General features: G+C 36.8%; 1 protein-coding gene across 5 annotated transcripts in view; it reads left to right on the top strand.

The window, feature by feature from the left end:
- Nucleotides 1-27,707, top strand: part of TP63 (tumor protein p63) — a 265,894-nt gene that overhangs the window by 93,507 nt on the left and 144,680 nt on the right. For 4 of the 5 annotated variants that reach the window (XM_050779259.1, XM_050779258.1, XM_050779257.1 and 1 more), the window contains exons 2-3: nt 12,440-12,568; nt 13,340-13,472. In XM_050779259.1, coding sequence (XP_050635216.1) covers nt 12,440-12,568; nt 13,340-13,472 — 262 coding nt within the window. The remainder of the gene's footprint in view (nt 1-12,439; nt 12,569-13,339; nt 13,473-27,707) is intronic. The other variant, XM_050779261.1, reaches the window with a different exon arrangement.

Raw genomic sequence — 27,707 nt, 5'->3', positions numbered from 1 at the left:
GAGGAGGAACTTGAATCCCAAACAGGGGCAGGGACTTGCCCAAGATCCCAGCCAGTGAATGCATTGGGCCTGTAAGGCAGGGCTCTGAACTCTGTTCACTCCTAGGAAAGTCCACACAGTGTGATGGTTAAGAACTACTCAAAGCACAGAAAGCTCATGTACCTTCCCCAGAATTATACACCTAGTAAATGTGGGTGTGTATAAAGCACCAACTTTATCATGTTTTGTTGGGAGGATTAAATATTCATAAGGCATTTGGAACAATGCCTAGCATGCAGTATGTGTTATAATTATTACATCACACTATTTTGTTCAAGTATTAAAGTCACATCATAGTGAATAAGACTGATGTCTATTTGAGGAAAGATATTTAGAGAAAATGCAGACTTATTAAGGTGCTCTGTCTTTAATAAAAACTCTAAACAGATTAGAATTTAGGTGAATACTAAAGCCATGTGTTTTCAAGTACAGTTTGTTTAAAGTGCAGATTTGTAAGCCTCAGTCCAGATCATTTGAAACAGAATCTCTTGGAGGTAGGGACAGGGTACTGGCATTTTCCAAATGTACTCCCAAGTATTTCTGTTGAACTGTGAAGTGTAACACCTACGGCTCCTTACTGGGGAAGTGGAGTAACCTTCTAAGGGAGAGTCGAGACCTTTTTCTCCTTCGGTGATATAGGTACTGTATTCTCCTTCTCACCGCTACAGATATGGAAATTGAAGGTTAGAGAAGTGGCATAGCTCGCCCAAAGTTATTAATCTTGTAAATGGCAGACTAGGGACTCTGAAGCCGTATCCTTAAAAACCCAGAGTTACCATTCTCCCGGTTACCATGTGAGTTCGAGCATTTTTCTTATCTTTTAAATGGGATCATATTGGTATCTAATTCAAGGGATGTTGTGAAAATTAAACAGTGTCTGTCAGGCATATTGCAGATACCTTGCTCACGGAAACAATCAAATGATAGCTGCTGATTCTGTTATTGATGTTAGCATTGTTACTTGTCCTTTTCAAATACTTCATTCAACAAACGTTTGTTAAACACCTGCTCTGTGCCATATCCTGTGCTAATGTGTGAACCCACAAAGGCCAGAAACTACAATGTGGTTATTCTCTCCATGAACCAACCAGCCAGGTAGAAACTGTAAATAAAAATCTGTACCATAGACAAAATGTAATCCTGATCAGAGAGGAACAAAATGTGCCCTAATGATTTAGTAAAACAAAATTTATCTACCAGGTGTCTTTAAGAAATACATTATTCTGGGTGGGTGAGTTTTCTGTAATAGTTGAACATACACTTATTAGATAGCATTTTATGTTTCTTTTAGTATTGGAAGGTAGGTATTTCTGAATATAATACATACTTTTTAAGCCAAAAATAGTGTGCACCCTCAGGATTACCATTGGGAACCTTATTTATCGGGTTGTGTTATCACACCAAAGTCCTCAGGGGTTTTTGCAAGTACTTTTTTGTTCTTGTGCCTGGCTTTCAGATTATTTTTCTTTTTTTTTTTGGTCTCATTGTTGCAAATATCCACTTCACTCCTCACAGAGGTCATTGCAATATACCAGAAAGAATAAAGACTTAGGAGTTATCCAACCTCTATTTTTATACTAACCCTTTCAGGCTGTGTGAATTAAGCCATTCATCTATTCAACAAATGTTTATGAATGCCCAGTTATTATATCAGGAATTCTGTTATGTGTAGGCATGTGAGATATAAATATATCTTCAAGATTCTACAGTGTCAAAATTTCCCTAATTGTTCATTACTTTTTTATGGTATGTAATTTATATTATATTTAATTCTTAATAATGATTTATTTTCATAGGTTATTGGGGAACAGGTAGTATTTGGTTACATAAGTAAGGTGTTTAGAGGTGATTTGTGAGATTCTGGTGCACCCATCTCCCAAGCAGTATACACTGAACCCAATTTGTAGTCTTTTATCCCTCACCCTCTTTCCACCATTTCCCTGGGTCCCCAAAGTCCACTGTGTCATTCTTATGCCTTTGTATCCTCATAGCTTAGCTCCCATTTATGAGTGAGAACATACGATATTTGTTTTTCCATTCCTGGGTTACTTCACTTAGAATAATATTCTCTGATAATTTCTTTGCATCTCTACAGTGGAGCTGGGGCAGTAACTAATGGAGACGTTTTGCAAGAGTAGAAGATAAATACAATTAAATACACCTGGGATTCAAATCCACTCCATCTCCTCTATTCACATTCTGTATTCACAAGCTTATGGTTATGGAACACCTTCGTGCTAAGCACTGTTCCAGGCCCTGGGGACGCATCCGTGAGCAGGGCAATCAGCTCATGTGAAGCTTACATTCTTCAGGCAGTGGGGTGGACCGGGGTGCAGGAGAGACTGACAATCAGCATGTAAATATATGACACAGTCTCAGATAATTGATACAAAAACATATGGGGTAAGGATAAACCAGGGACGGATTTCTTTTTCTCCCCTCCTTCTCACCATAATTTGCACAAATGTGTTGCTTAATTAATAAATCCTTACGATTTGTATCAGACTTTAGTACTAGATACTACTTTTTCAAGGTGTTACCTCATTCTGAAAAAAAGTCTAAAGGTTGTGATTTGTATTATAAACCATATTTCCTGTCTTTAGTCAATTTTGTATATTTAATTTACTAAAAATGAAATTTACCAGGACAAATAATTAAAACAGACATAATATTAATAATTATTACATTGGATGTTAAGGAATTAGATAAACATGGTAATATGAAGTGTATAAACAAGACAGACCCTGTAAAGTCCACTTTTAAATAGGGTTAAAGCATAGTGAACAGAAAATATAAAAAATAAAACATAGGACTTATGGGGACTAGGAATATAAATATGTAAAAATTAATAAAAGGAAATTGTTCCTGAATGGCAAGGTGACTAATTTTAAAGTTTAAAACTTCTCTTTTTATGCCACCAAAACTTAATAATACGTATCCCATTGTGATAAAGTAAAGTACATTTTAAAGACTCTGATTTAAGCTATTTTAGTACCAAGAGTTGGAAGAAATAAAGTCAGGACAGGTGAAAATATATATTTCCCTCACTTTGAAGGGAACCACATGAGGGAATTTAGCAATTTGGGGGCAGATGGTGGAGGAGGACATCCTGCTTTGGAAAGTGAATGTGTGAGTTCTCAGCTGTCTGCCATGGTTCTTTGTTACTGCTGATTCTTCAGCACAACACATATATAGCCAATACAAATGTAAAATTATTTTGCCGGCTGGGTGTGGTGGCTCACGCCTGTAATCCCAGCACTTTGGGAGGCCAAGGTGGGCAGATCATGAAGTCATGAGGTCAGGAATTTGAGATCAGCCTGACCAACATGGTGAAACCCCGTTAAATTTTGTAAAAATACAAAAATTAACCGGGTGTGGTGGCGTGCACCTGTAATCCCAGCTACTTGGGAGGCTGGGGCAGGAGAATTGCTTGAACCCAGGTGCTGGAGGTTGCAGTGAGCCGAGATCGTGCCATTGCACTCCAGCCTGTATGACAGAGTGAGAGTTCATCTCGGGTTGAGGGGAGGGGGTATTTTGTCATCATTGTTAGTGAATCTTTAGAATGAAACACATACAGATTAGGCAAATTTATATTTAAGAAAAATCCATAAACATGTATCTTGTTCCTCCATATAAACGTCACTCAGTCTTACTCTCTGGGTGGGCCAGTCATCTTATCACTGAGTAGCAGTAGTCCAAAGAATGAGGCTCAAGACCTTGGTCTGCCACCTATTGATGGAATATGTGATCTTGACAAGTATTTTAATGTTATTCAGCTGTAACATGTTGATAATAATATTCATTCTATGACTTCGAACCATATAAACTTGGTAGCATTCCACCATTAACCTACAAAACAGTAAGTTCCTAAGGTTCAGTGTAATACATAATTCATAATATGACTATCAAGTGGAGTACATGTGAAAGTGGTTTTGTACTGAAGTATTACAGGTGTGAATCATTATGTAGCAACAGGCTATTGAATAATATCTGTGTGATATATCATGCTTTCTGAATTGGGTCACCAGCCCATATTTAAAGTACTAAAATATTGATGTGGATGATAAGAAAAATACATGAACAGTTACAATAAAAAAAAAATCAAGTGTGAACCAAGGATCCTGCCTCATTGGTCCAGGGTCACTTCTTATTTCCAGGTCCATATCTGATTGCTCGTAATTCCCTGGGTTGACAAATATTAACCCAATGATCTCCCGCTTCTGTTTTGTACTCCACGTATAATGGTCCAAGAGAAAGTTTCTACAACTTCACAAGTGTTAACTCAAACTGCAATTTATTTTAAAATCTTTAAAGGTCTTTTATATACATCAGGGGTTGGAAAACTTTTTCTACACAGGGCCAGAACATATTTTTGACTTTGTGGGTCACATGGTTGCTATTGCAACTCCTCAACTCTGCTGTTATAGTTCAAAAGCAGCCATATAGCAATACCTAAATAAATATGACAGTGTCCTTAAAAGACTTCACCTACAAAAACAGGTGGGATGTATTTTGCCTGTGAGGAGTAGTTTGCTAACACCTAATCCAGATGAAAGATTACAGTGCAGATTCTTAACTAAGCTTTCAGCGATGAGACTTGGATTAGGAATGTGGATTAAGGTCTATAAAATCTTTGAAAATCAAACCCAATCACTTATATGTATGTCAGTACGCATATTTCATTTTTACTTTTTTTGTTTATTGTATAAGATTGTTCAGAACTATCATCAGATTCCCATAATAGAGTCTATAATTGAGAAAATATTGAAGGCAACTGCAATTGGATTATTTTCTGCATGCATCGGACTAGTGTCTGAAGGTTTTAGGGCAGTAAACCTTTCCTCAATTTTTAAATCTCTCACTCAGCATTCTGAGCTGTCTCACAAAGAGTGGGCAGCCTTATGTGGTACAGATACCTATCTTGGCTGAAGTTGCAAAGTCACTGTTAATAAGTTAAGGGTTTGGACTAGATGACTTCTAACCATTAGACCTTATAATTTTTTCCAAGAAGGTCTACTTTTTCTTTTTACATATTTTCTTTTCTTTTTTGTCTAAATTCAATTTGTCACATTGTTTAATCCTAAGAAACCTCCTCTACAGGTTTCAATTTCCCCATAGCCCTTCCTGAGCTCCATTTTCATGTATCTCAGTCGTGGATGTTACATGCATTTTCCATCAAATTTTCACAGTTGTGTAAAACCCTAATGTATTCCAAACTTGATGTCATGGTGATTACACTTATTCAAATGTCTCCTAAGTTCTAATTTGGGGGCAGTTTGTCAATAAATACCCTGTTTGTAAGCATGCAGGTTACTATGTTTGCATGCTATAATGTTAAAATGGCATTTTAAGCAAGATACTCAAGTATTCCTTATCTTTGTCTTCTACCAAATGCCAGATTCTAGACTGAAATGGGTCAGAATATTAACTGAGGAATTTAGTACAGTGAAGTTTGATAACATGTTTTATGTTTGTGGAGTTAGACAGTACAGTTTGCAAAAGTGCTAACTGTACACTTTATATCTGAAGAGCTTTGCACAACGACCCAGGATGGCTAGGCTCCAGAACTAGATACTTGTGGACTTCCTGTGGGATATGAGTCAAATCCCTATGAGTTTCATTTATAAAGAGAAAGGAGTAGAGATTATGAGAAATAAAGCCCTTTCTAGTTTTTCCCTTCTACAGATCTGTCAAAAAAAAAATAAGGAAAATAATATTTTTGAGTGCCGGTGTCTTATTAGTTGGGGCAACAGACCTACCTAGACAAAATGGAAACGCCGTTTCAATGTGGGTAAATTTGTGGGTAAATTATGATAGAATGAACTAAGGACAAGAATACTTAAAGCATGCCAAATTGAGACTGTGAACCTAAACAAGATATACAAATATGGTATCCTTTCTAGGTGAGCTCACTGTTGGCAAATGTAAAGAATATGACTTGGGGGAAGATGGTGGATTATGTAAAAGGTCAATTTGTAAGGGCTCAAGTATGAAAACAACCTGTAGGATACAGCTGGTGTATTAGTTTGCTTTCATGCTGCTATGAAGAGATACCTGAGACTGGGTAATTTATAAAGAAAAGAGATTTAATGCACTCACAGTTACACATGGCTGGGGGAGGTCTCAGGAAACTTATAAAATGGCAGAAGGCACCTCTTTCACAGGGTGGCAGAAGAGAGATGAGTGGAAGCAGGGAAATGCCAGATACTTATAAAACCATCAGGTCTCATGAGACTCACATATTATCAGGAGAACAGCACAGAGTGGGTGGTGCGGAACCACCCCCATGATCCAATTACTTCCACCTGGTCCTGCCCTTGACACATGGGGATTATTACAATTCAAGGTGAGATTTGGGTGGGGACACAGAGCCAAACCTTATCAGCTGGCTAAACAATTTGTAAGGAGGGTTTGCTCCAAAGAATGGGCAACAAAGATGATTAGATTTTGTCAAGGATGCAGGGTTAATGATTGTAAATTCTCTGTCACAAAAGGAGTAACCTAATGAAAATTCTGCTTGAAAAGGCTGATCATTACATAGTCCTTTAAGTTAGGAGAAAATGCTGACTAACGAAAAAGGCAAGAAAGTTTATTGGGATGGAGAGCATGAGTGAAGGGGATTATATTCAGATAAATCATTACCTTTAAGAAAGAAATTGGTTAGGATATTCCAACTCCCCTCTCTTGTCTTTTGTAATTCCAACTCCCCACCCCTGACTTTTGTAATAAAGCCCCTTGAAGCCCCGAGAGGGGTAAAGTTGCCTCATTTAATGTAGCCAGTCTAAGACAAAAGTGATCTAGAAGAAAATTAGTAGTGATGAGGGTATTTTTTTGACCCAAGGTCACAGATGGAAGGGAGGGATAAGTTTCATATAATTATTTTATTTTTATGTGACACTTTAAAAACTTGAACAGACCATTCAAACACACTATCTAATAAGTTTAATTCGGCAAGTATGTCCTGGATGCAAATGATGTAGCACTTTTTGTGATAGAACCAATGCATTGACTACCAGGCTCTGTATAAAAATTACGTAGCACATTTAAAGAAAACCTCTCAGCCACCCTCTGAGGGAAGCATAGTTGAAGAAACCAAGGTTCAAAGACACTGAGTAACTTGGCCATGGCCTCAAAGCATGTCATTAGTAGAACTGAGATTGAACCTAGGTCAGCCCCATTCCAAAACTTGTAATTCTTCCACTCGATCCTCAAGGAGCTATAAAACCACAAGAAATACAGAGTTGAGAGAGATATGTTTCACCCACAAATTACCTAAAATCCTCTGCAGGAGATTAATTGTTGAACAAGCAAAGTATGACAAAGTAGCATTGATGAGATGAAATAAAAGAACAAAGTTCAAAGGAGGAAAACTATACTTAAATTAGGACCTAGGAAGTACTATGTAAGGAAGAGAACATTGAGGGTTGGGTAGGCATGGGAAAGGCAGTGGGGTGGAGATCCTCGTCTCCATGCTGTCATGTGCAAGGAAGCTGAAGTTTGAGGAATCTGGAGGCTTGTCCAGATTTTCACAGCTGATTATGGTGACATTAGAAATACAGGGAAATGACTTTTAGGAGTCAGAACCTAGGGATAAAAGCGAAACAAAAAAAATGACAAAATAAGTACAGACAGGAACCAGAACTTACTATGTGGAAATAAGGGAAACAATAGATGATGAGTATGGAACCAATGCTGTTTTTCTCTGTTCTGCTTTAGAGATAATGTCTTTCTTCTATATAACACTCTTTTTAGAATCTGCCTTGGTCTTTATTATTGAAGATGTTGGTCACATTATCTATCAGTCTCTTTAGAAACTAAATCTACACTTCTGCCAACTTAAAAACTCTTACTCTTTCAAATCTCACACACTAATACCATTATTGTTGAGAGCCTACTTTGTATGGTAATGTTTACCTTCTAGTGCTCACCTGGCTTCAAGCTATCAGGCATCCTGTTTAGATCTTAGGATGTTGGAGATGTCCTTATGGGTCCATGTATATGGCCACTCATATGGGAATTTATCTGCATTTTGGTTTTTGAATAATTCATGCCTTTGTTCACTTTTCATGCCTTTGTTCACTATTTTTCACATTATGAATTGCATTTACTTTTATTTTTCCTATTTTCTTGTACTTCAGTTCTATCTGAAGACAAATTTTAATGTGAATCAAGCATATTCAAAAGTGTCATCATGAGAGTATTTATAAATTTCACTTCAGTGTTAAATCCATTAACTTTTACTTCTTCTCTACTCGCTATTTGGCAGTAAATAAACCAAGTAGGCCACAATCTCAAAAGAAAAGTGAAGAAAATTAATGTAACCTTTTAATTTAAAGATACTGGATTATCAGATGGTCTTCTAATTATAGGGACCTCATCAATTCTGATATCCCACTCTTCCATTTCTACCAATTTAACTTTGTTAATTCCTGTTTTGACCTCATAGAGACATAGTTTTCTTTCTTTCTTTCTTTCTCTTTCTCTCTTTTTCTCTCTTTCTCCCTCTGTCTCTCTCTCTCGTTCTCTCTCTTTCTTGTTCTCTCTCTCTCTCTTTCTCTCTTCCTCTTTCTATCTCTTTCTCCTTCTCTTTCTCTTTCTCTCCTTCCTTCCTTTTTTTTTTCGAGACAGAGTTTCACTCTTGTCGCCCAGGCTGGCATGCAGTGGCATGATCTCGGCTCACTGCAACCTCTGCCTCCTGGGTTCAGGTGATTCTCCTGCCTCAGCCTCCAGAGTAGCTGGGATTACAGGCACCTGCCACAACGCCCAGCTAAGTTTTGTATTTTTGGAATAGACAGGGTTTCCTTGCCCTAGACCCTCTTCCTGCCCTCTCCAATCTGAATCCAAAGCTAGTCTTCACAATTCCCTTAATTCTCTGATGTAACCTGTTCAGTGAAACAACAGTAGTATTGTTTTTATCTATTTTTTGTTCCTTTCCCCAGTGGTATAAGCTGAAGAGAATCACATAACTGTGTAGACTGGGATATGACAAATTCATATTTTCTAACCTGATTCACATTTCTAAACCCTCACCTTTTTTCCCCAAATAGTCACTTAATGTCTGACCCCCTCAATATTCATCAGATGGCCTTGTCTTCCTCCTGCTTCATCAAGAAAACTGAAGTCATCAACCTTGACTTCTATTTATCTTCTATGAAAATATTTATATCTGTGCTTAATTTTGCCATCTACTTCATCCTAGAGTGAGGGGTTAAGGGGTTTTAGTTCAAGACTATCCTCTCTACCTATGCCTTGACCTTTTCCTACCTGCCTATTGCAGGGTTTCTTACCATGCCATTCCCTTTCTTTCCAGTATCTTGAAATTTTCTCTTTCCACACTAGGTCCTCCCTCTTTAGTCATAATTTAGGTTCTTCTAATCCAATTATATCCAAAAAAACATTTCTTTTTACACATACCTCCATTTACTCCTCAAAACACTAAAATATTTTGAGGGTATCATTAATCTACAGAAGGTTCTAATGTCAAGGTTGGCAACGACCTCCTTATGTCAAATCTAGTAGGTATTTTTCAGGTCTTATCTTCCTAGATCCCATTGCCATTGAGTAATGTTGATTATTTTTAATTTTGTTTTTACTTTGGCTTCTAAAATACCATAAATTTCTCAGGGTCTGTCTGTTTTCAGGTTTTCTAAGTGGAGCCCCGCATACCTTTTCTCATTGCACCTATTCTGCATAGGTCATTGTATCCACACTCAGATTCATTTTTACCCTATGAGGAAGATTTCTGTTTCTAAACTTGTGGTCTGTTTTTCTTCCTAGAGTGTAAGGCTTATTTAAGTTGGTTTCACTTTTTACATTGAGGAAATTGTAGATTTACATGCAGTTGTAATGAATAATACAGAGAGATCCCATGTACCCTTTACCCAGTTCCCTCAATAGCAACATCTTGTAAAACTACCATATAATATAAAAACTGCCATAGTAACATTGATAAAATCCAGTGATGTGACTCATAAATCCTCAGTTCTACTTGTACTTATTTGAATGTGAGTATATATATGTGTGTGTGTGTATTTCATTTAATACAATTTTATCACATGTGTGGATAAAACTAGGTTTGAGTTCTAGGTACTTAGAACTCAACATGCTAAAATGCAATTTATCATCTCCCTTTCTTTAAGCCAGATCTTTCAACTATACTTACCGATGTAGTTAGTAGAATCATCAACCACACGGTTCAATCAAGCTGGAAACGTAAAGTCATCTTTGACTCTTCATTCTCCTTCACTAGTAACACAACCAATATATGATTTAGCCTTTTTACTAATAACTGACTTTGTCCCTATCTTCTCCATTCCCATTGATTTTGCCCTTTCGTAGTCTTACTTGAACTGATGCAGGAACATTCTAGTCACTTTACCCATAAACTGACATGCTGTAAATTCTTCCATCACACAACTTCCAGATTTACCAATACAAAACATAGTCTGACTGTGTCTGTCTCATGAATCAAATCCTTTAATACTGACTGTGGTGATAGATACTCTACTCCACACATATGATAAAATTGTATTAAATGAAATACACGCGCACACACACACACATATATATACTCACATTCAAATAAGTATAAGTAGAACTGAGGATTTATGAGTCGGATCACTGGATTTTATCAATGTCACTATCGCAGTTTTTATATTATATGGTAGTTTTACAAGATGTTGCTATTGAGGGAACTGAGTAAAGTGTACATGTGATCTCTCTGTATTATTCATTACAATTGCATGTAAATCTACAATTTCCTCAATTTAAAATTTATTTAAAATATTTTGAGATATTTAAAATGTACATATCATTTATATATATTTTTAATGATATATATATCATTTAAATATATAAATATATATCATTTAATATATTTTGAAATATGTAAATACACACACACACTCACCACAAGTACTGACATAGCCTTTTTAAAAACATAGTATATAAGTTTCTTCTTATCTCTCTGGCTTAATCTCCCAGCATTCTCTGCCCAAAATTTTTCACCATATTAACAGAGTTGCTTGTGATTTTCTCACACATATCAAGCTATTTTCCATTATAGTATTTTGTTTATGCTGTTGTCACGGAGTGCCCACTCTGTACCATTAGCTCTTACCTGACCTGCCTAATTTTTATCAGTTAAGACTCTTTCCTTCACATTGTTCATCTTTATGTTTTTGTAGTGCTGTCTACACTGCTAACACATTAACTGTAGGTTTGTTTTCCTGTCTTTCCTTCTATACCATCAGTTCCTAGAAGATGAGACACTATTATACACCTTTTATTTCCAGTTTCCATTATGCTTCCTGGCAAATAAATCCTCTATGCATGTTTAACTTGAGCAAATGAATGTGCTATCGCAGATAGCTTAGAAATCAGCATTAATAAATCTAATACTATTAACTTCTACTGTATTACTAGACCAGAACACACATTTGAAATTTGAAGAAGGTGATTGACTATCCTAATACAGTATTTTAAAAAATTCTTTATAACAGGAACAGTAACAATTAAGAACTTAACCAATTTTATCCTGGGATAAAATTAGTCTACTGATTATCACAAATCACATATTAAGATGATCTGCCCACATGATATTTAGATTTGGAGAATGCATCATCTGAGAAAGCTGATGTTTTCCTCCAAATATATAGGAATAAATGTTTAAAAAAATAAGTACAGCAAACTTCAGGGCTCAGCAGCAAAATGAAGCAAACAAAAATAGGATTCATTTGCAAAGTGTTCAGATGTTTGCTTATTATTAAGTCTAACATACAATTCTACACTTTAATTAAGAACCACCCACACATCAAGGTAAGTAACTGGCGATAAAAAATTAAAAAATATTAGGTCCGCAGGTTTGAGTTTATTGTCCCTGAGTGTGATTCTAAGATTGTGGTTATGGGAGAGACGATTAAACTGAGGAAAAAATTTAAATTTTCTGAGCTCATTTCTGTTTCCGGGTTCTGTTTCTTACCTGCTGGTGGCAGAATGGGCAGATAATCATTTGAGACTCTTACAAAATGGGTTTAATGATAGGTCAGACTTGCTGTCAGATTTAATGAGGAAATGTTTATTCTCTTTTCAGAATCTACAGAACACAGATGTTGGATAGTGGAGGTATAGAGCATAATAATACTATTAGTTAGGAAAGGAGAGCTTTGATAGAAGATGAGATTGTCTAGCATTGGAGGTCTGCCTGATTTTCTGGCAAAATTGGATTCATTACACTGCCTGAAGAAATGCCAATTGTGTAACTTGTAACATGTGCTACATATATACCTGCATGATTTTATAGATTCACTTGATGTTTTCATGATAGAGTATGCTTTAATTTAAATATTCAGTGTCATAAATACAGAAAGTATAATACTAGTTTCATTTTTGTCCTTTTAAGTTTCGTAGAAACCCCAGCTCATTTCTCTTGGAAAGAAAGTTATTACCGATCCACCATGTCCCAGAGCACACAGACAAATGAATTCCTCAGTCCAGAGGTTTTCCAGCATATCTGGGATTTTCTAGAACAGTAAGTATAAAACAAGCAAGAAATGTTATGCTTGAACTAAATAGGTATGTGGGTGGTCAAAATATTGCTTAGTAGGGTATGTTTTTTTCTAGAATCAGTAGAAGTTATTTAGGAAAAGTTAATGACTCCAATGCCATCGCTTTGTTCAAAATTCAGTGGTGATTTTTTTCCATTTCTAACTCCAAAAGATCCTTACTAATCCAAGGTGATGTAATTTTGGAGGGCCTAAGCCCTTCTGCACCAAATTCACTTCCCCAATGTTTCTCTGATACTCAGAATCCATTCCTTTGGCTTGAAGACTTATCTACTTTTATAATGTAGGTATTCACTGAGAAGATAAAATACTAAATTGTGTTGTTTATACCTTGCTGTGAAAAGTATTATTATTTCTTTATTCAAAGCAGGTTTGTATAAGTGAATAAATTAAGAAAAGGTAAAAAGAGAATTTCAGCACACTGGAGACCCTTAGGAATAGAGTATAAAATACTCTATCACAGATGCAGCCATTATTTCCTGCATCATACCCAGTAATTATCTGAGGAGGGCAGAGGTCATGATCCCCATTTAACAAATGAGGGTTGGATTTGAACTGCTTGAAATTACACATTTCATAAGTGATCGAGCCAGGACTCAAACCTAGGGCTTCTAACTTCAAGAAACCAATGAGCCTTGCTGACTTTGAATTAGAAAGTACTTGTTGTTAACAACAGCATGAGTATGTTTTAGTCCCTTTCCATGCCTAACTCACTTTTTTTCTTTCCTATGTGTTAGGCCTATATGTTCAGTTCAGCCCATTGACTTGAACTTTGTGGATGAACCATCAGAAGATGGTGCGACAAATAAGATTGAGATTAGCATGGACTGTATCCGCATGCAGGACTCGGACCTCAGTGACCCCATGTGGGTGAGTGGCATGGGCTTTCTCTTCAGTCTTTGGGCCTATGCTATTTATAGCTCTGTTAAACCTATCTTTTCAATAGTGTGTAAAAAGGCTAGTGGCTCTGAATGACCAAGGCCTTTGGGAAGAGAGTCAACATTGTTAGCTGAGAGAAGATTTGGTGTGGATTATGGATTCTGGGTCTGCCTCAAATATCTATAATATATGTGTTTCCATTCGTGTGGGGAGGGAGATTATTTACATCTTTTATCTTGATCATTCCCCATGTCAACCCCAATTTAGAAAAGATGGTACCAGCTCAAGGCTTTCTAGCTGGTAGGGACAGCAAAATAATATATATATATAAAAAAATAAATTTCTGATTCATATATATATATATATATATATATATATATATATATATATTTGACAGAGTCTCACTCTGTCACCCAGGCTGGAGTGCGGAGTGCAGTGGCATGATCTCGGCTCATTGGAACCTCTGCTTCCCTGATTCAAGTGATTTTCCTGCCTCAGTCTCCCAAGTAGCTGGGATTACAGACATGCAACACCACACCTGGCAAATTTTTGTATTTTTAGTAGAGACAGGGTTTTGCCATATTGGTCAAGCTGTTCTTGAACTCCTGTCTTCCTGTGATCTGCCCACCTCAGCCTCCCAAAGTCCTGGGATTACAGGCATGAGCCACTGTGGCTGGCAAAGAATCAGATTTTAGATCTGAATCCTATCCAGAGCACTTCCTACCATAACAAGCCGCTTCTCTATCCTTCTTTAATGCAGGAGGAATTTATGCACATGAATTCTATGTGCATATGCAGGTTTAAGTACCCGGTGATAGAATAAGAGGGAAGAAAAAACTAATACATGAAACAGGCTTTTCTTGGCTATACCACTGAGTCACTCATGATCTCAGGCCCCAGTTACTCATTTATAAAGTGGTGAGATCATAGATGTTACATACTTCCCAGGTAAGCTAAGGAGTTTAATGGGTTAATCGTATTAATACACCTTTCTGAGATGTTTAGATTTCCTGTGTTTGTGCATTTTCATAATGTTGGTAGATTTTCTTTCTTTTTTTTTTAATCACTTATTTACTGCACAAGTCCTGCTATCTTTTCTACCAAAAATTTCTAGAAAAATAGTGGGGGTAAGTTAGACAGTGGGATATCATAGAGTATCTGTTGACAAGATTAAGGGGAATTATTTTAAAATGGCTTACCTTGTTTGATATGTTTTCTTGGAATTTTTGCTGTGTACATTTGGATATAGAATATACTGCTTAATATTGGGAGGAAGTCAAGTGGAGAAAGGCAAGAGGAAACAAAAAATGAAAGTTATAACTCGGCAAATACATAGATGCTTTGTCACTAATTTGATTAGGGAAAAATACATTTTTTCATTGGCCCCTTTCATTCCAATACAGATATAGTTGTCAATCCTTGAGCCAGTGAAATGAAACTATCAAATAATTCCAAGGGGCAGGTCATTCAAGGCCTTGGAATATGTCATAATTCAACATAAATATGTGTAAACTCTGATTTGACAGTTAAAAATTAGGACATTCCCAATTCTCATAAAATATCATCTCTTAAGTTGATGGATAGGATCCGCTTAGGAAAACCTGTTATTCTCTCCAGGGATTTTCTGTTCTGAGTCTTGGACTCATAAAAGTTGGCAAAAAGTTAAAGAAGTTAAAAAATGAAGAATTTTCTCTTACACACTGAAGCATGTAGTTTTTTGCTTGTGTTTTGAATTTTATTCTTTTTATGAGCAGAGTCTCCCTCTGTCTCCCAGGCTGGATTGCAATGGTATAATCTAGGCTCACTGCAACCTCCGCCTCCTGGCTTCAAGCGATTCTCCTGCCTCAGCCTCCCAAGTAGCTGGGGTTACAGGTATGTGCCACCACACCCAGCTAATTTTTGTATTTTTAGTAGAGACGGGTTTCACCATGTTGGCCAGGCTGGTCTCGAACTCCTGACCTCAGGTGATCCACCCAACTCGGCCTCCTAAAGTGCTGGGATTACAGGTGTGAGCCACTACACCCATTTCTAGCATGTAGCTTCTTAATGTGCCATGTTGTTTCCTACTTCCTTGTATTCTTGGAAATGTTCTCCTGGAAGATACCATTCACATTTTTTCTCCTCTCTGGATAATTCTTCTTTGCCCCGTAATGCCTAATAATTACTTTTTACACAGTGTTGTAGTTGTTTATTTGTCCTAAAGGAGGACAGGGCTGTGCTTGTCATGCCCAGTGCTTGAATGTACATAATGGGTCCCCATAGGAGGAGATTCAGAAAGAGCCAAAAGACAAAATGAAAACAAATGAGGTTTTGCCAGTGAGGTAAACGAAATAGGGCACTTGGAGGCATCTGTATTGAAAGGAATGTAAAGGTAGAGTGAGAAAGAATTTAACGGAGTAAACTTGCCTCTCTGTGGCTGCTCTGTCAGTGCAAAAAAAAAAAAAAAAAAAAAAAAAAAAAACCCTATGACTATTCCAACATTTTTATATTCTCATATATGTCCATGTGTCAAGGCCACAAAAATGGAGTTGGATAACAAGAATGGAAAAATGGTAAACTTACCCAGGATGTTAATGGCTAGTGTTCTGGTTTAGAAAGTAGGGAGTAGGATCCTTTTAGATTTTTAGTCTTTCTGAACTGCTACAACAACTGGTGTGAGGCTCTTTTGTTCCTGTTACTTGGTAGCGTATTTTCTTTACTCTTTTCCATGTATAGGTTAATAGCTAAATAATTCCTAAAGTCTGCAAATAAACTACTTTCCTCTTAAATACAATATTCATTAAGTGAGGATCTTAGCCAAGCATTCTCTCACTATACAAGAAATAGGAACTTATGGACATGAAAAAATATGTCAGATTCTTAGAGACAGAAATCTTGAAATTGAGAAATTTAACCCACTTTTACTGATTTTTTGATACAACCTAAACATTGATAACTAGTCATGAAATGGAATCACCATGTTTTGTTCTGATTGTTAGCAAAGGATATTTGAATGGCAGAGAATGTGTGCCTTTTTAATTCGAATTATTTTAATATCACTGAAAAATGAACTCCATTGGGTTAGTAAATAAAGGTGAGCGGAGTCTCTCCAAACAATTTGACATTTCAGTCTGTTGTCAAGGAACTTCCAGGTTCTAGATTCTGTTATCCAGTATGTTAGTTTAGGCCAGGTGCATAGGCTCAAGCCTGTAATCTCAGCACTTTGGGAGGCCAAGGCAGGTGGATCACCTGAGGTCAGGAGTTCGAGACCAGCCTGGCCAACATGGTGAAACCCCATCTCTACTAAAAATACAAAAATTAGCCGAACGTGTTGGTGGGTGCCTGTAGTCCCAGACACTCAGGAGGCTGAGGCAGGAGAATCACTTGAGCCTGGGAGGTAGAGTTTGCAGTGAGCCAAAATTGTGCCATTGTACTCCAGCCTGGGCAACAAGAGCAAAATTCCATCTCAAAAAAAGAAAAAGAAAAAGAATATGTTACTTTATATCCCATGTTTGTATTATTCATAGACTGTGTAAGCATGCCTGTCATGTCTTCACGAGGTAGATGATAATATTAACACTTAAAAGTTCTCCCAGAATGATTGATGCTCACTACATAACTCTTACTTTTGCAGTTTTTTTTTTAATTCTTTGTAAACTTTGAAGGAAACCCTTTTAACCTGTATCAGATTTTTCCCTAGGGAGTTGGTGGTAATTATTTAAAACTATTCCTTTTTATAAATACTTGTTGAATCATCCCAGATATATGTGAGGAGGCTTCAGCTCTAAGTATCAAAAGACCAATATCTATGTAGCCTATTTGTGTCTGGAAAGGCTTAGGCAACAGCTCTTAGCATAATGCCCTACATCTTACATAATCCAAGATTCATAGATATATCAAGCACATACAGTAGGTCTAGTCATAATAATTTTACACCAATGATCTTTGTGACACAGATCATGATCTCTATCCTTGAGAAGATGATAACACAGCAGAAAAGGCAAATGTGTATAAAAGTATCTATGAAAAGTAGTTAGATATATGTGTTTATGTGCTTTTATAAGGCATAGAAAAAGGAATGATTTAGTGTGCCTGAAATTGGCAACACATTGCAGAGAAAGCAATTTTCTATTTAGGCCTGAAAATATGAATCAAATTGATCAAAACAGGGAAAGGAAAAATAATCAGGTTTGGGTATAAAAATAATTGACTATAAAAACATAATGTGAAGCTCATAAGTATTAAAAGATAAGACTAAAAACTTGGCTAAAGTTCATATTAAAAAGACATAAACTTTAAAAATTGTAATTCATGACAAAAGCTTAATAAACCCAATAAACTAAGTATTCAAAATTTAATAAGAGAGATAAATTTCCCCAATTGGAAAAAGATATAGGCAATTCACAAATGATTAATGTACAAATGTTTAACAGATTCGAAGTGTTCAAACTCTCCACTAATAAAAAATTGGGGAATTGAAATAATGAGGTTAATTATTATATCTTTCTGATCAGCAAAAATTTTAATGATAATAACCAATGCTGGTGAGATTGTTGAGAAACAGGCAACCTTTTCATTTCTTATGAGAGTATAAATTGAAATCATATATTGGAAGGCAATTTGTCCATTCTAATTTATTTAATTTTAAAGACACCTTCCCCAGTTTTAGGTATTTATTCCACAAAACTATTCAAATGTAAATAAGGACCTACACACACACACACACACACACACACACACACACACACAGAGAGAGAGAGAGAGAGAGAGAAACGAAGGCTTCATTGCAGCATTGTTTAAAATAACTAAAATGGGAAGTCCAGGTAAAATTGTATAGCCTTTAAAGTTTTAGAAAGGAGTCTTCGAAGTGGTTGACTGGATTCATCATATGCACCTGCTCCATGGAGAGGAGCTAAAATGGCAAGTAGATGGTCACATTTTGAATAGATCATCTAAGGGAGAAAACTGGAATTCACCGAAAAGTCACAGGAAGCACCAAAAAAAGAAAGGAAAGGGAAGTGAGGGCTCGCTGGGAGCCTGGAGAGGCTCCCTAATGTTGGGCAAGGGTAAGTGGGAGACCCCTCACAGTCCACATTCCCACCACAGGCTCCTATAGTGCTAGCCAAAGAAGAACCCTTTGACCATCATGGACCCTGAGACTAATATAAGGAGCTGAAGACCACTCAACAGTATTGCTTGTGAGAGAGAGAGAGCTCATGCTGAATCCCACAAACCTCTGAGTCCTCAGCAGCTGCAGCATGACACCATTTCAAAGACCCAGCCCCCACCAGACTGCATCCTACCCTGATGCCCAACAGCCCATGCATCTCCACATCCTTGAAGCACCATTGACATCCCCTGGCTGCCACCAAGACTGAGGCAAGAGCCACAGGCAGTGACCCCTTCATCCCACAACAGAGTAGCAGCCACACATTTTCATGTACCTCAGGATAAATTTCACTGCCCACAGCTGCTGCCACTGTGGTGGGGCTGAGATGCAAGCAAAGTACACACTCTCAAAGCAGCTCTTTCCTTCCCAGTAGGAGGGCCATGGTGTAGCTGCTGTGGCCCTTACCTTAACGTTGTACTGGCCTCCCAGGGGATCACCCTGCTTCTGCTTACCACAACCAGTGCCCGCACACACCACCAGGGGGCCTAAGGACAGGTTCGCCCAGCTCGACCCTACCCCTCAGTGCCCAGGAACACCATCCAGGGGCCTGAAGATTGCTCACTTCAGTATACCACCATTGGCACCTGAGCATTCCTTCTGGTCATGCCCACCCAAACACTGCTGCTACCACCATAACTGCCACCAACTTACACACATCACCTGCAGGCCTGGGGGCTGGCCCACTCAGGCTGGCACAGCCACTGTCAATACCAGTGTGGAAGATTTGGGTCCCAGAGGGTTGCCTCGCCACTGCAAATGTGATTACCCATGACATGCCAGCCCCCCAGGGGCTCAAGAACCTGCCTACCCATCTACTTACCACTGCCGTTTGAACCGCCTGAGCAAGCCACCTGGGGGCCCCAAAATTGGCTTGCCTGGATTCACTAGCAATGGTACCAGTGTACACTGCCCTAGGGTCCAAGGACAGGCACACTCAGCCCGCTACTGCTACTGCAGGTGTCCAAAGGCTGGCCTACCTGGTGTCCAAACCCCAGCAAAAGTTTACTACAGCCTCCACTAACAACCACACCCTAAGCCATGAAGAAAATAATAGACACTGCTGATGCTGTTTACAACTGAAGATATTATACAGAGGCTACAAGACAGTACATACTGAGAATAGAAGCCAAAATTTCCTACTCATCTAATTTCATAGATAACATTTTTAGGAAAATGTCCTCCTCTATGAAAGCAAATTCAAAAAACTTATAAGAAATGATTATTCTACCAGATGTGCATATACCAATATAAAGACACAGGAAGCATGAAAAAGCAGGAAAATATGACACCATCAAAGGAACACAATAATTCTCCAGCAATAAATGCCAGTTTTAAAAATTTAAAAACTCATTTAAAAAATTATTAAAATCATAAAATAAATTCAAAATATTGATACTAAGAAATACAGTGAGACGTAGGAGAATACCAAAAAGCAATAGAAGTCAGAAAGATAATTCAGGATATAAATGAGACATTTACCAAAGAGATAGATATCATTAATAGAACCAAACAGGCTGAGCGCAGTGGCTCATGCCTATAATCCCAGCACCTCAGGAGGCCGAGGCGGACAGATCATGAGGTCAAGAGATTGAGACCATCCTGGTCAACATGGTGAAACCCTGTCTCTCCTAAAAACACAAAAATTAGCTGGGTGTGGTGGCATATGCCTGTAATCCCAACTACTCAGGAGGCTGAGATAGGAGAATTACTTCAACCTGGGAGGCAGAGGTTGCAGTGAGCCAGGATCGCACCATTGCACTCCAGCCTGGGTGACAAAAGCGAAACTCTGTCTCAAAAAAAAAAAAAAAAAAAAAGAGACATTCAGAAACTGAAGAATTTATTAAGTGAAACACAAAATACATTTGAAAACTTCAGCAATAGACTAGATCAACCAGAAGAAAGGATCTCAGAAATTGAATACAGGTTTTTAAAAAATAACCCAGTTAGATAAAAATGAAAACAGAAGAATAAAAGAAAATAAAGATCAAAGCAAACATAACATATAAGATACCACAAAGGGATAAAACATTAGAATTTTTGGTGTTTCTGAATCAAATGAAAGGATTAGAAAACCTATTTAACAAAATAATTCATAAAAACTTCCCAAGTCTAGCAAGATATTAATATATCCACATATAAGGTTCAGAGCTCTCTAAATAGACACAGTTCAGAAAGGTTTTCTCTACAGCACATTATAGTCAAACTTTCAAAAGGCAAAGAGAGAATTCTAAAAGCAGCAAAAAAAAAAAAAAAGAGTAAATAAAAGTTTAGTCACTTATAAAGAGACTCCCATCAGACAAAGGGTGGGTTGCTCAGCAGAAACCCACAGGCCAGGAGCAAAGAGAATGATATATTCTAAGTGCTGAAAGAAAAAAAATGTTTGCCAAGGATATTATACTCAACAAAGTTATCCTTCATTAATGAAGAAGATATACTCTTTCCCTATAAGCCAAAGATGAGAGAATTTATTGCTACTAGACTGGCCTACAAGAAATGCTTAAGAGAATTCTATTCCCTGGAAACAAGGGAAGGATATTTACCATCAAGAAAACACATAAAAATATAAATAACACTGATACAACAAACACAAAAACAAGGAAAAGTCTCAAATGTTAACATTACAGAAAACAACCAAATCACAATTATGAAAAAAATAAAAAAGGATAATCAAAGCATATGTAACATATAACATAAAGTGACCAACTGTTAGAGAAAGAAGGGAACAAAGACTACACAAAAGCAGTAATTAATGGCAGGTATAAGTCCTCATATATTAATAACAACCTTCAATCTAAATGGAATATACTTTCCACTCAAAAGATACAGACTGAATAGATTTTTTAAAAGACCCAAATATAGTATGTATTATATATTATATAAATATAATATATTAATATAATATATATACACACATACACACGCAAAACAAACTCATCTCACCTGGAAAGACATACATAGATTGAAAGATGGAAGAATAAATGGAAGAAAAGGAATAAAAAAAGGCATTTCACGCATATAGAAACCAAACACTAGCAGGACTAGCTACGCTTCTGTCAGATAAAACAGATTGTAAGGAAAAAAAAAGAAACAAAGGTCATTATGTAATAATAAAGTAATCAATTTAGCAAGGGGATATAACAATTCTAAATATTTATGTACTCAACACCGGAGCACCCATATATATAAAACATATATTATTAGATCTAAAGGCAGAGAAAGACTTCAGTACAATAATAGTTGGAAACTTCAACACTACACTCTCAGCATTAGACAAATCATCTAGAAAGTTAACAAACAAATATGGGATTTAAACTGCACAGTGGACCAAATTGCCCTAATGGACATTTACGGAACATGTTTTCCAACAGCTATGGAGTTCACATTCTTCTTATCAGCACAAGGAACATTCTCAAAGATAGATCATATATTAGGACACAAAATAGGTCTCAAAAATTTTTTTAAAATTGAAATTACATCAAGTTTCTTCATAGACAACAATGGAATAAAACTAGAAAAACAATAGCAAGAGGAACTTTGTAAATTGTACAGATACGGGCAAATTAAATAACATGTTTCTAATCATTGGGTCAAGAAAGAGGAAATTAAAAAATTTCCTGAAACAAATGAAAATTGAAACACAACGTATAAAAAACCTATGAGATACAACCAAAGCAGTGCTAACAGGGAAGTTTATAGTAATAAATGCCTGTGATCAATAAGGTAAAAAGATTTCACATAAGTAATCCCACAATGTACCTTAAGGAAATGGAAAAGCAAGTACAAACCAGATAGAAGATTAGTAGAAAGAAAGAAATAGTAAAGATCAGAGCAAAACTAAACAAAATACAGACTAAAAAAAATTGCAAAGGACAAATAAAACCAAAAGTTGGCTTTTTGAAAAGATAAACAAAATTGATAAACCACTTGCTAGACTAACCCAGATAAAAATAGAGAAGACTTAAGCAAAATCAGAAATGAAAAATATATCACAGACAGGCAAAAGATCATCAGAGATTATAATGAACAACTATATACTAAGAAACTGGAAAACCAACGAGAAATTGACAAGTTCCTGGACACTTTGCAACCTACTAAGGTTGAATAAGGAATAAATAGAAGACCTGAACAGACCAATAACAAGTCATGAGATTGAATCAGTAACCCACATGTAAAAAGTCCAGTACTAGATGGCTTCACTACCAAATTCTACCAAACTTTCAAAGAACTAGCACCAATTATTCTCAAACTATTTCAAAGAATTGAAGAGGTGGGCATTGTCTTTAACACATTCTATGAGGCTAGCATTAACCTGATACTGAGACCAGACAAGGACATAAAAAGAAGAAAAAAAAAAACAACTATAAACCATATTCCTGATGAACATAGATGCAAAAATGTTCAGCAAAATACTAGCAAACTGAACCAATAGCACATTGAAAAAGTGATACATCAGGATCAAGTAGGATGTATCCCAGAAATGTAAGGATGATTCAACATATGCAAATCTATAAATGTAATACATCAATAGGATGAAAGATGAAAACCATATGATGATCCCTATAGATAAAAAAAAAGCATTTGATAAAATTTAACATCTCTTTATGGTAAAGAAAACTCTCAATAAACTAGGCATAGGCGAAACATGCCTCTACATAATGATGGCTATATTTAATCCACAGCTAACATCACACTGAATGGGGAGATGCTAAAAGCCTTTCCTCTAAGAACTGGAACAAGAAAAGGCCACTTCTAGCACTCCTATTTAACATCGCACTGAAAGTCCTAGTCAGAGAAGTAAAGCAAGAGAAGGAAATAAAAGGCATGCAGACTGGAAAAGAGGAAGTCAAATTGTTTGTCTTTGCTGATGATATATCTGAGAAAACCTACACTCATCCTAAAACCTCTTAGATTTGATAATGAATTCAATATAGTTGCAGGATACAAAATCAAAATACAAAAATCGGTAGCATTTCTATACATCAATAACAAACTAGCTGAGAAAGCAATAAAGAAGGCAATTTCATTTACAATAACAACAAAAGTAAAATACCTAGGAGTAAATTTAACCAAGAAGGCAAAATATCTCTACAAAGAAAACTACAAAAGAAGAAGAGGAAGAGGAAGAGGAGGAGGAGAAGGAAGAGGAGGAACAAAGAGGGAGGAGGAGGAGGAGGAAGAAATGCAACAACATTCCATGCTCATGGATGGGAAGAATGAAAATGGTTAAAATGACCATGCTGCCCAAAGCAATCTATAGATTCAAAGCAGTTCCTATCAAAATGCCAATATTATTTTTCACAGAAAAGAAAAATCCTAGAAATCATACGGAACAAAAAAGAGCTCAAATATCCAAAGCATTCTAGAGCAAAAAGAACAAAACTGGAGGCATCACATTAACTGGCTTTAAAATATATTACAAGCCTAAAGTAACCAACAGAGCATGACACTGGTTTAAAAACAGATACATAGACCAATGGGACATAATAGGAAATCCAAAAATAAATTCAATATTTCCGGCTAGCTGATTTTCAACAAGCGCACAAATAACATACATTGGGAAAAGGACACACTCTTCAATAAGTGGTACTGGGAAAACTGGATATTCATATGCAGAAGAATGAAACTGGATCCCAACTCTCATCACATACAAAAATCAGCACAGATAAGACTTACATGTAAGATCTAAAAGCTATAAACCACTAGAAGAAGACACAGAACACTTCAGAATGTTGGTCTAGGTGGAGATTTTTATGGATAGGCCCTCAAAAGAAAAGACAAAAAAAAAAATAGACAAATGGGACTATTTAAACTAAAAATGAGGCTATTAAACTAAAAAGCTTCTGCACAGCAAAGGAAGCAATTAACAGAATGAAGAAACACCTGCTGAATGGAAGAAAATATTTGAAATTATCCATCCGCCTTGGGACTAATATCCAGAATATATGAGGAACTCAAGTCAACAGTAAAAATAATCCTGTAAAAATGAGATTACTGATATCAAAAGATATGAAAAGACATTTTTTTAAAAAAATGTAAAAATGGCCAATAACTATATGAAATCGTCAGCATCACTAATCATCAGGTAAATGCAAATCAAAATCAAAATGGGATATCATCTTATCCCAGTTAGCTTATTTTTCAAATGACAAAAGATAACAGATGTTATTGAGGATGCAGAGAAAAGGGAACTCTTACTCACTATTGATAGGAATGTCAATTAATATAACCACTACAGAAAATAGTATGGAGATTTCTCAAAAATTTAAAAACTATCATAAAATCCAGAAATCTCACTACTAAATATTTATCCAAAGGAAAAGAAATCAGTATATCAAGAAGGATACATGCACTTACATGTTTATTGCAATATTATTCACCTATGTGTCCATCAATTAATAAACACAATTTGGTGTATATATACACAATGGAATACTATTCAGCTATAAAAAAGGAATGAAGGCCAGCCAGGCAGTGGCTCACGCCTGGAATCCCAGCACTTTGGGAGCCCACGGCAGGCGGATCACGAGGTCAGGAGATCGAGACCATCCTGGCTAACAAGGTGAAACCCGGTCCTTACTAAAAATACAAAAAAATTAGCCAGGCGTGGCGGCGGGCGCCTATAGTCCCAGCTACTTGGGAGACTGAGGCAGGAGAATCACTTGAACCTGGGAGACGGAGCTGGCAGTGAGCCGAGATCCCACCACTGCACTCCAGCCTGGGCGACAGAACGAGACTCTGTCTCAGGAAAAAAAAAAAGGAATGAAATATTTTCATTTGCAGCTACATGGATGGAACTGGGAGTCATTATGCTAAGTGAAATAAGGCACAGACAGACAAATATTGTAAGTTCTCACTCATAAGTAGGAGCTTAAAAATTTATCTCATGGAAGTAGAGAGTAGAATGGTAAATAGCAGAGGCTGGGTAGAATGTGTTGTTGGAAAGGGGTGATGAAAAGAGATTGGTCAATGTGTACAAACATACATTATAGAAAAGCAGAATAGGGTGACTATGATTACCAACAATATATTATATATTTCAAAGTAGATAAAGGAGAGGACTTGAAATGTTCTCAACACACAAAAATGATAAATACTCAAGGTATTGAATACTCCAGAAATACTAAATTGATCACTACACATTCTATGCGTGTAACAAAATAGCATATATATCCCATAAACATGTAAAATATTATGTATCAATTAAAAAATATTGAGGATCCCAAAAGGTAATAAAACTTTGGACTCTGATAGGAAGGAAACTATAAAGCAAATAATAGTTAACCCCACCGTTGAGAGACGATAGTAGTAGTTATGATGTGTAGTCGTTTTTATCTTGATCATATTGTTTATGATCCTTGGTGGAACTTCTGTATTTGTTTGGTATAAAGTGCCTTTTATTTTTATTATTTTTATTTTTTTATTATACTTTCAGTTCTAGGGTACATGTGCACCACACGCAGGTTTGTTACATAGGTATGCATGTGCCATGTTGGTTTGCTGCACCCATCAACTTGTCATTTATATTAAGTATTTCTCCTAATGTTATCCCTACCCTAGGCTCCCACCTGCTGACAGACCCTGGTGTGTGATGTTGCCTGCCCTGTGTCTGAGTGTTCTGATTGTTCAATTCCCACCTATGAGTGTGAACATGCAGTGTTTGGTTTTCTGTCCTTGTGATAGTTCGCTGAGGATGATCATTTCCAACTTCATCCATGTCCCTGCAAAGGACATGAATTCATCCTTTTTTATGGCTGCATAGTATTCCACAGTGTATATGTGCCACATTTTCTTAGTTCAGTCTATCATTGATGGGCATTTGGGTTGGTTCCAAGTCTTTGCAATTGTGAATAGTGCCGCAATAAACATACATGTGCATGTGTCTTTATAGTAGCATGATTTATAATCCTTTGGGTATATACCCAGTAATGGGATCGCTGAGTCAAATGGTATTTCTAGTTCTAGATCCTTGAGGAATCGCCATACTGTTTTCCATAATGGTTGAACTAGTTTACAATCCCACCAACAGTGTGAAAGTGTTCCTATTTCTCCACATCCTCTCCAGCACCTGTTGTTTCCTGACTTTTTAATGATCACCATTCTAACTGGCGTGAGATTGTATGTCATTTTGGTTTTGATTTGCATTTCTCTGATGACCAGTGATGATGAGCATTTTTTCATGTGTCTGTTGGCTGCATAAATGTCTTCTTTTGAGAAGCGTCTGTTCACATCCTTTGCCCACTTTTTGATGAGGTTGTTTGTTTTTCTCTTGTAAATTTAAGTTCTTTGTGGATTTTGGATATTAGCCCTTTGCCAGATGGGTAGATTGCAAAAATTTTCTCCCATTCTGTAGGTTGCCTGTTCACTCTGATGATGGTTTCTTTTGCTGTGCAGAAGCTCTTTAGTTTAATTAGATCCCATTTGTCAATTTTGACTTTTGTTGCCATTGCTTTTGGTGTTTTAGTCATGAAGTCTTTCCCATGCCTATGTCCTGCCTTTTATATTCTGGGGAAAATTGTGCAGAATTGATGTATCTTATCATATATTTGATATAATTCAACAATGAAACAATTTGGGCCTGAGATTTTTTTTCTGGGACACTCTAATTGTGAATTTGATTCTCTAATAGTTATAGGAATCTTGAGATTATCTATTTTGTCTTGGGTGAGTTTGGTAAATTGTGGTTTTTGAGGATTTGGTTAATTTCATCAAAATTGTTGAGTTACATCAAATTATTGGGAATATGTTTTATTTTATTTATTTTTTGAGACAGTGTGTCCCTCTACACCCAGGCTGGAGTGCAGTGGCATGATCTCGGCTCACTGCAGCCTCAACCTCCTAGGCTCACCTGATCCTCCCATCTCAGCCTCCCAAGTAGCTGGGATTACAGGCATGTGCCACCATACCCAGCTGACTTTTTGTGGTTTTTTTATAGAGATAGAGTTTCACCGTGTTCACTGTTCAGACTGGTCTTGAACTTCTGGGCTCAAGCAATCCTCCCACCTCAGCCTCCCAAATTTCTAGGATTACAAGTGTGAGCCACTATGCCAGCTACTATCCTTTTTAATGTCAGAGGAATC

The sequence above is a fragment of the Macaca thibetana genome, chromosome 2 (assembly GCF_024542745.1).
Source record: "Macaca thibetana thibetana isolate TM-01 chromosome 2, ASM2454274v1, whole genome shotgun sequence".
NCBI classification, from domain to species: Eukaryota; Metazoa; Chordata; class Mammalia; order Primates; family Cercopithecidae; genus Macaca; species Macaca thibetana.
Note: the sequence above shows the minus strand (reverse complement) of the source record. Positions and strands in the feature narration are given on the sequence as shown.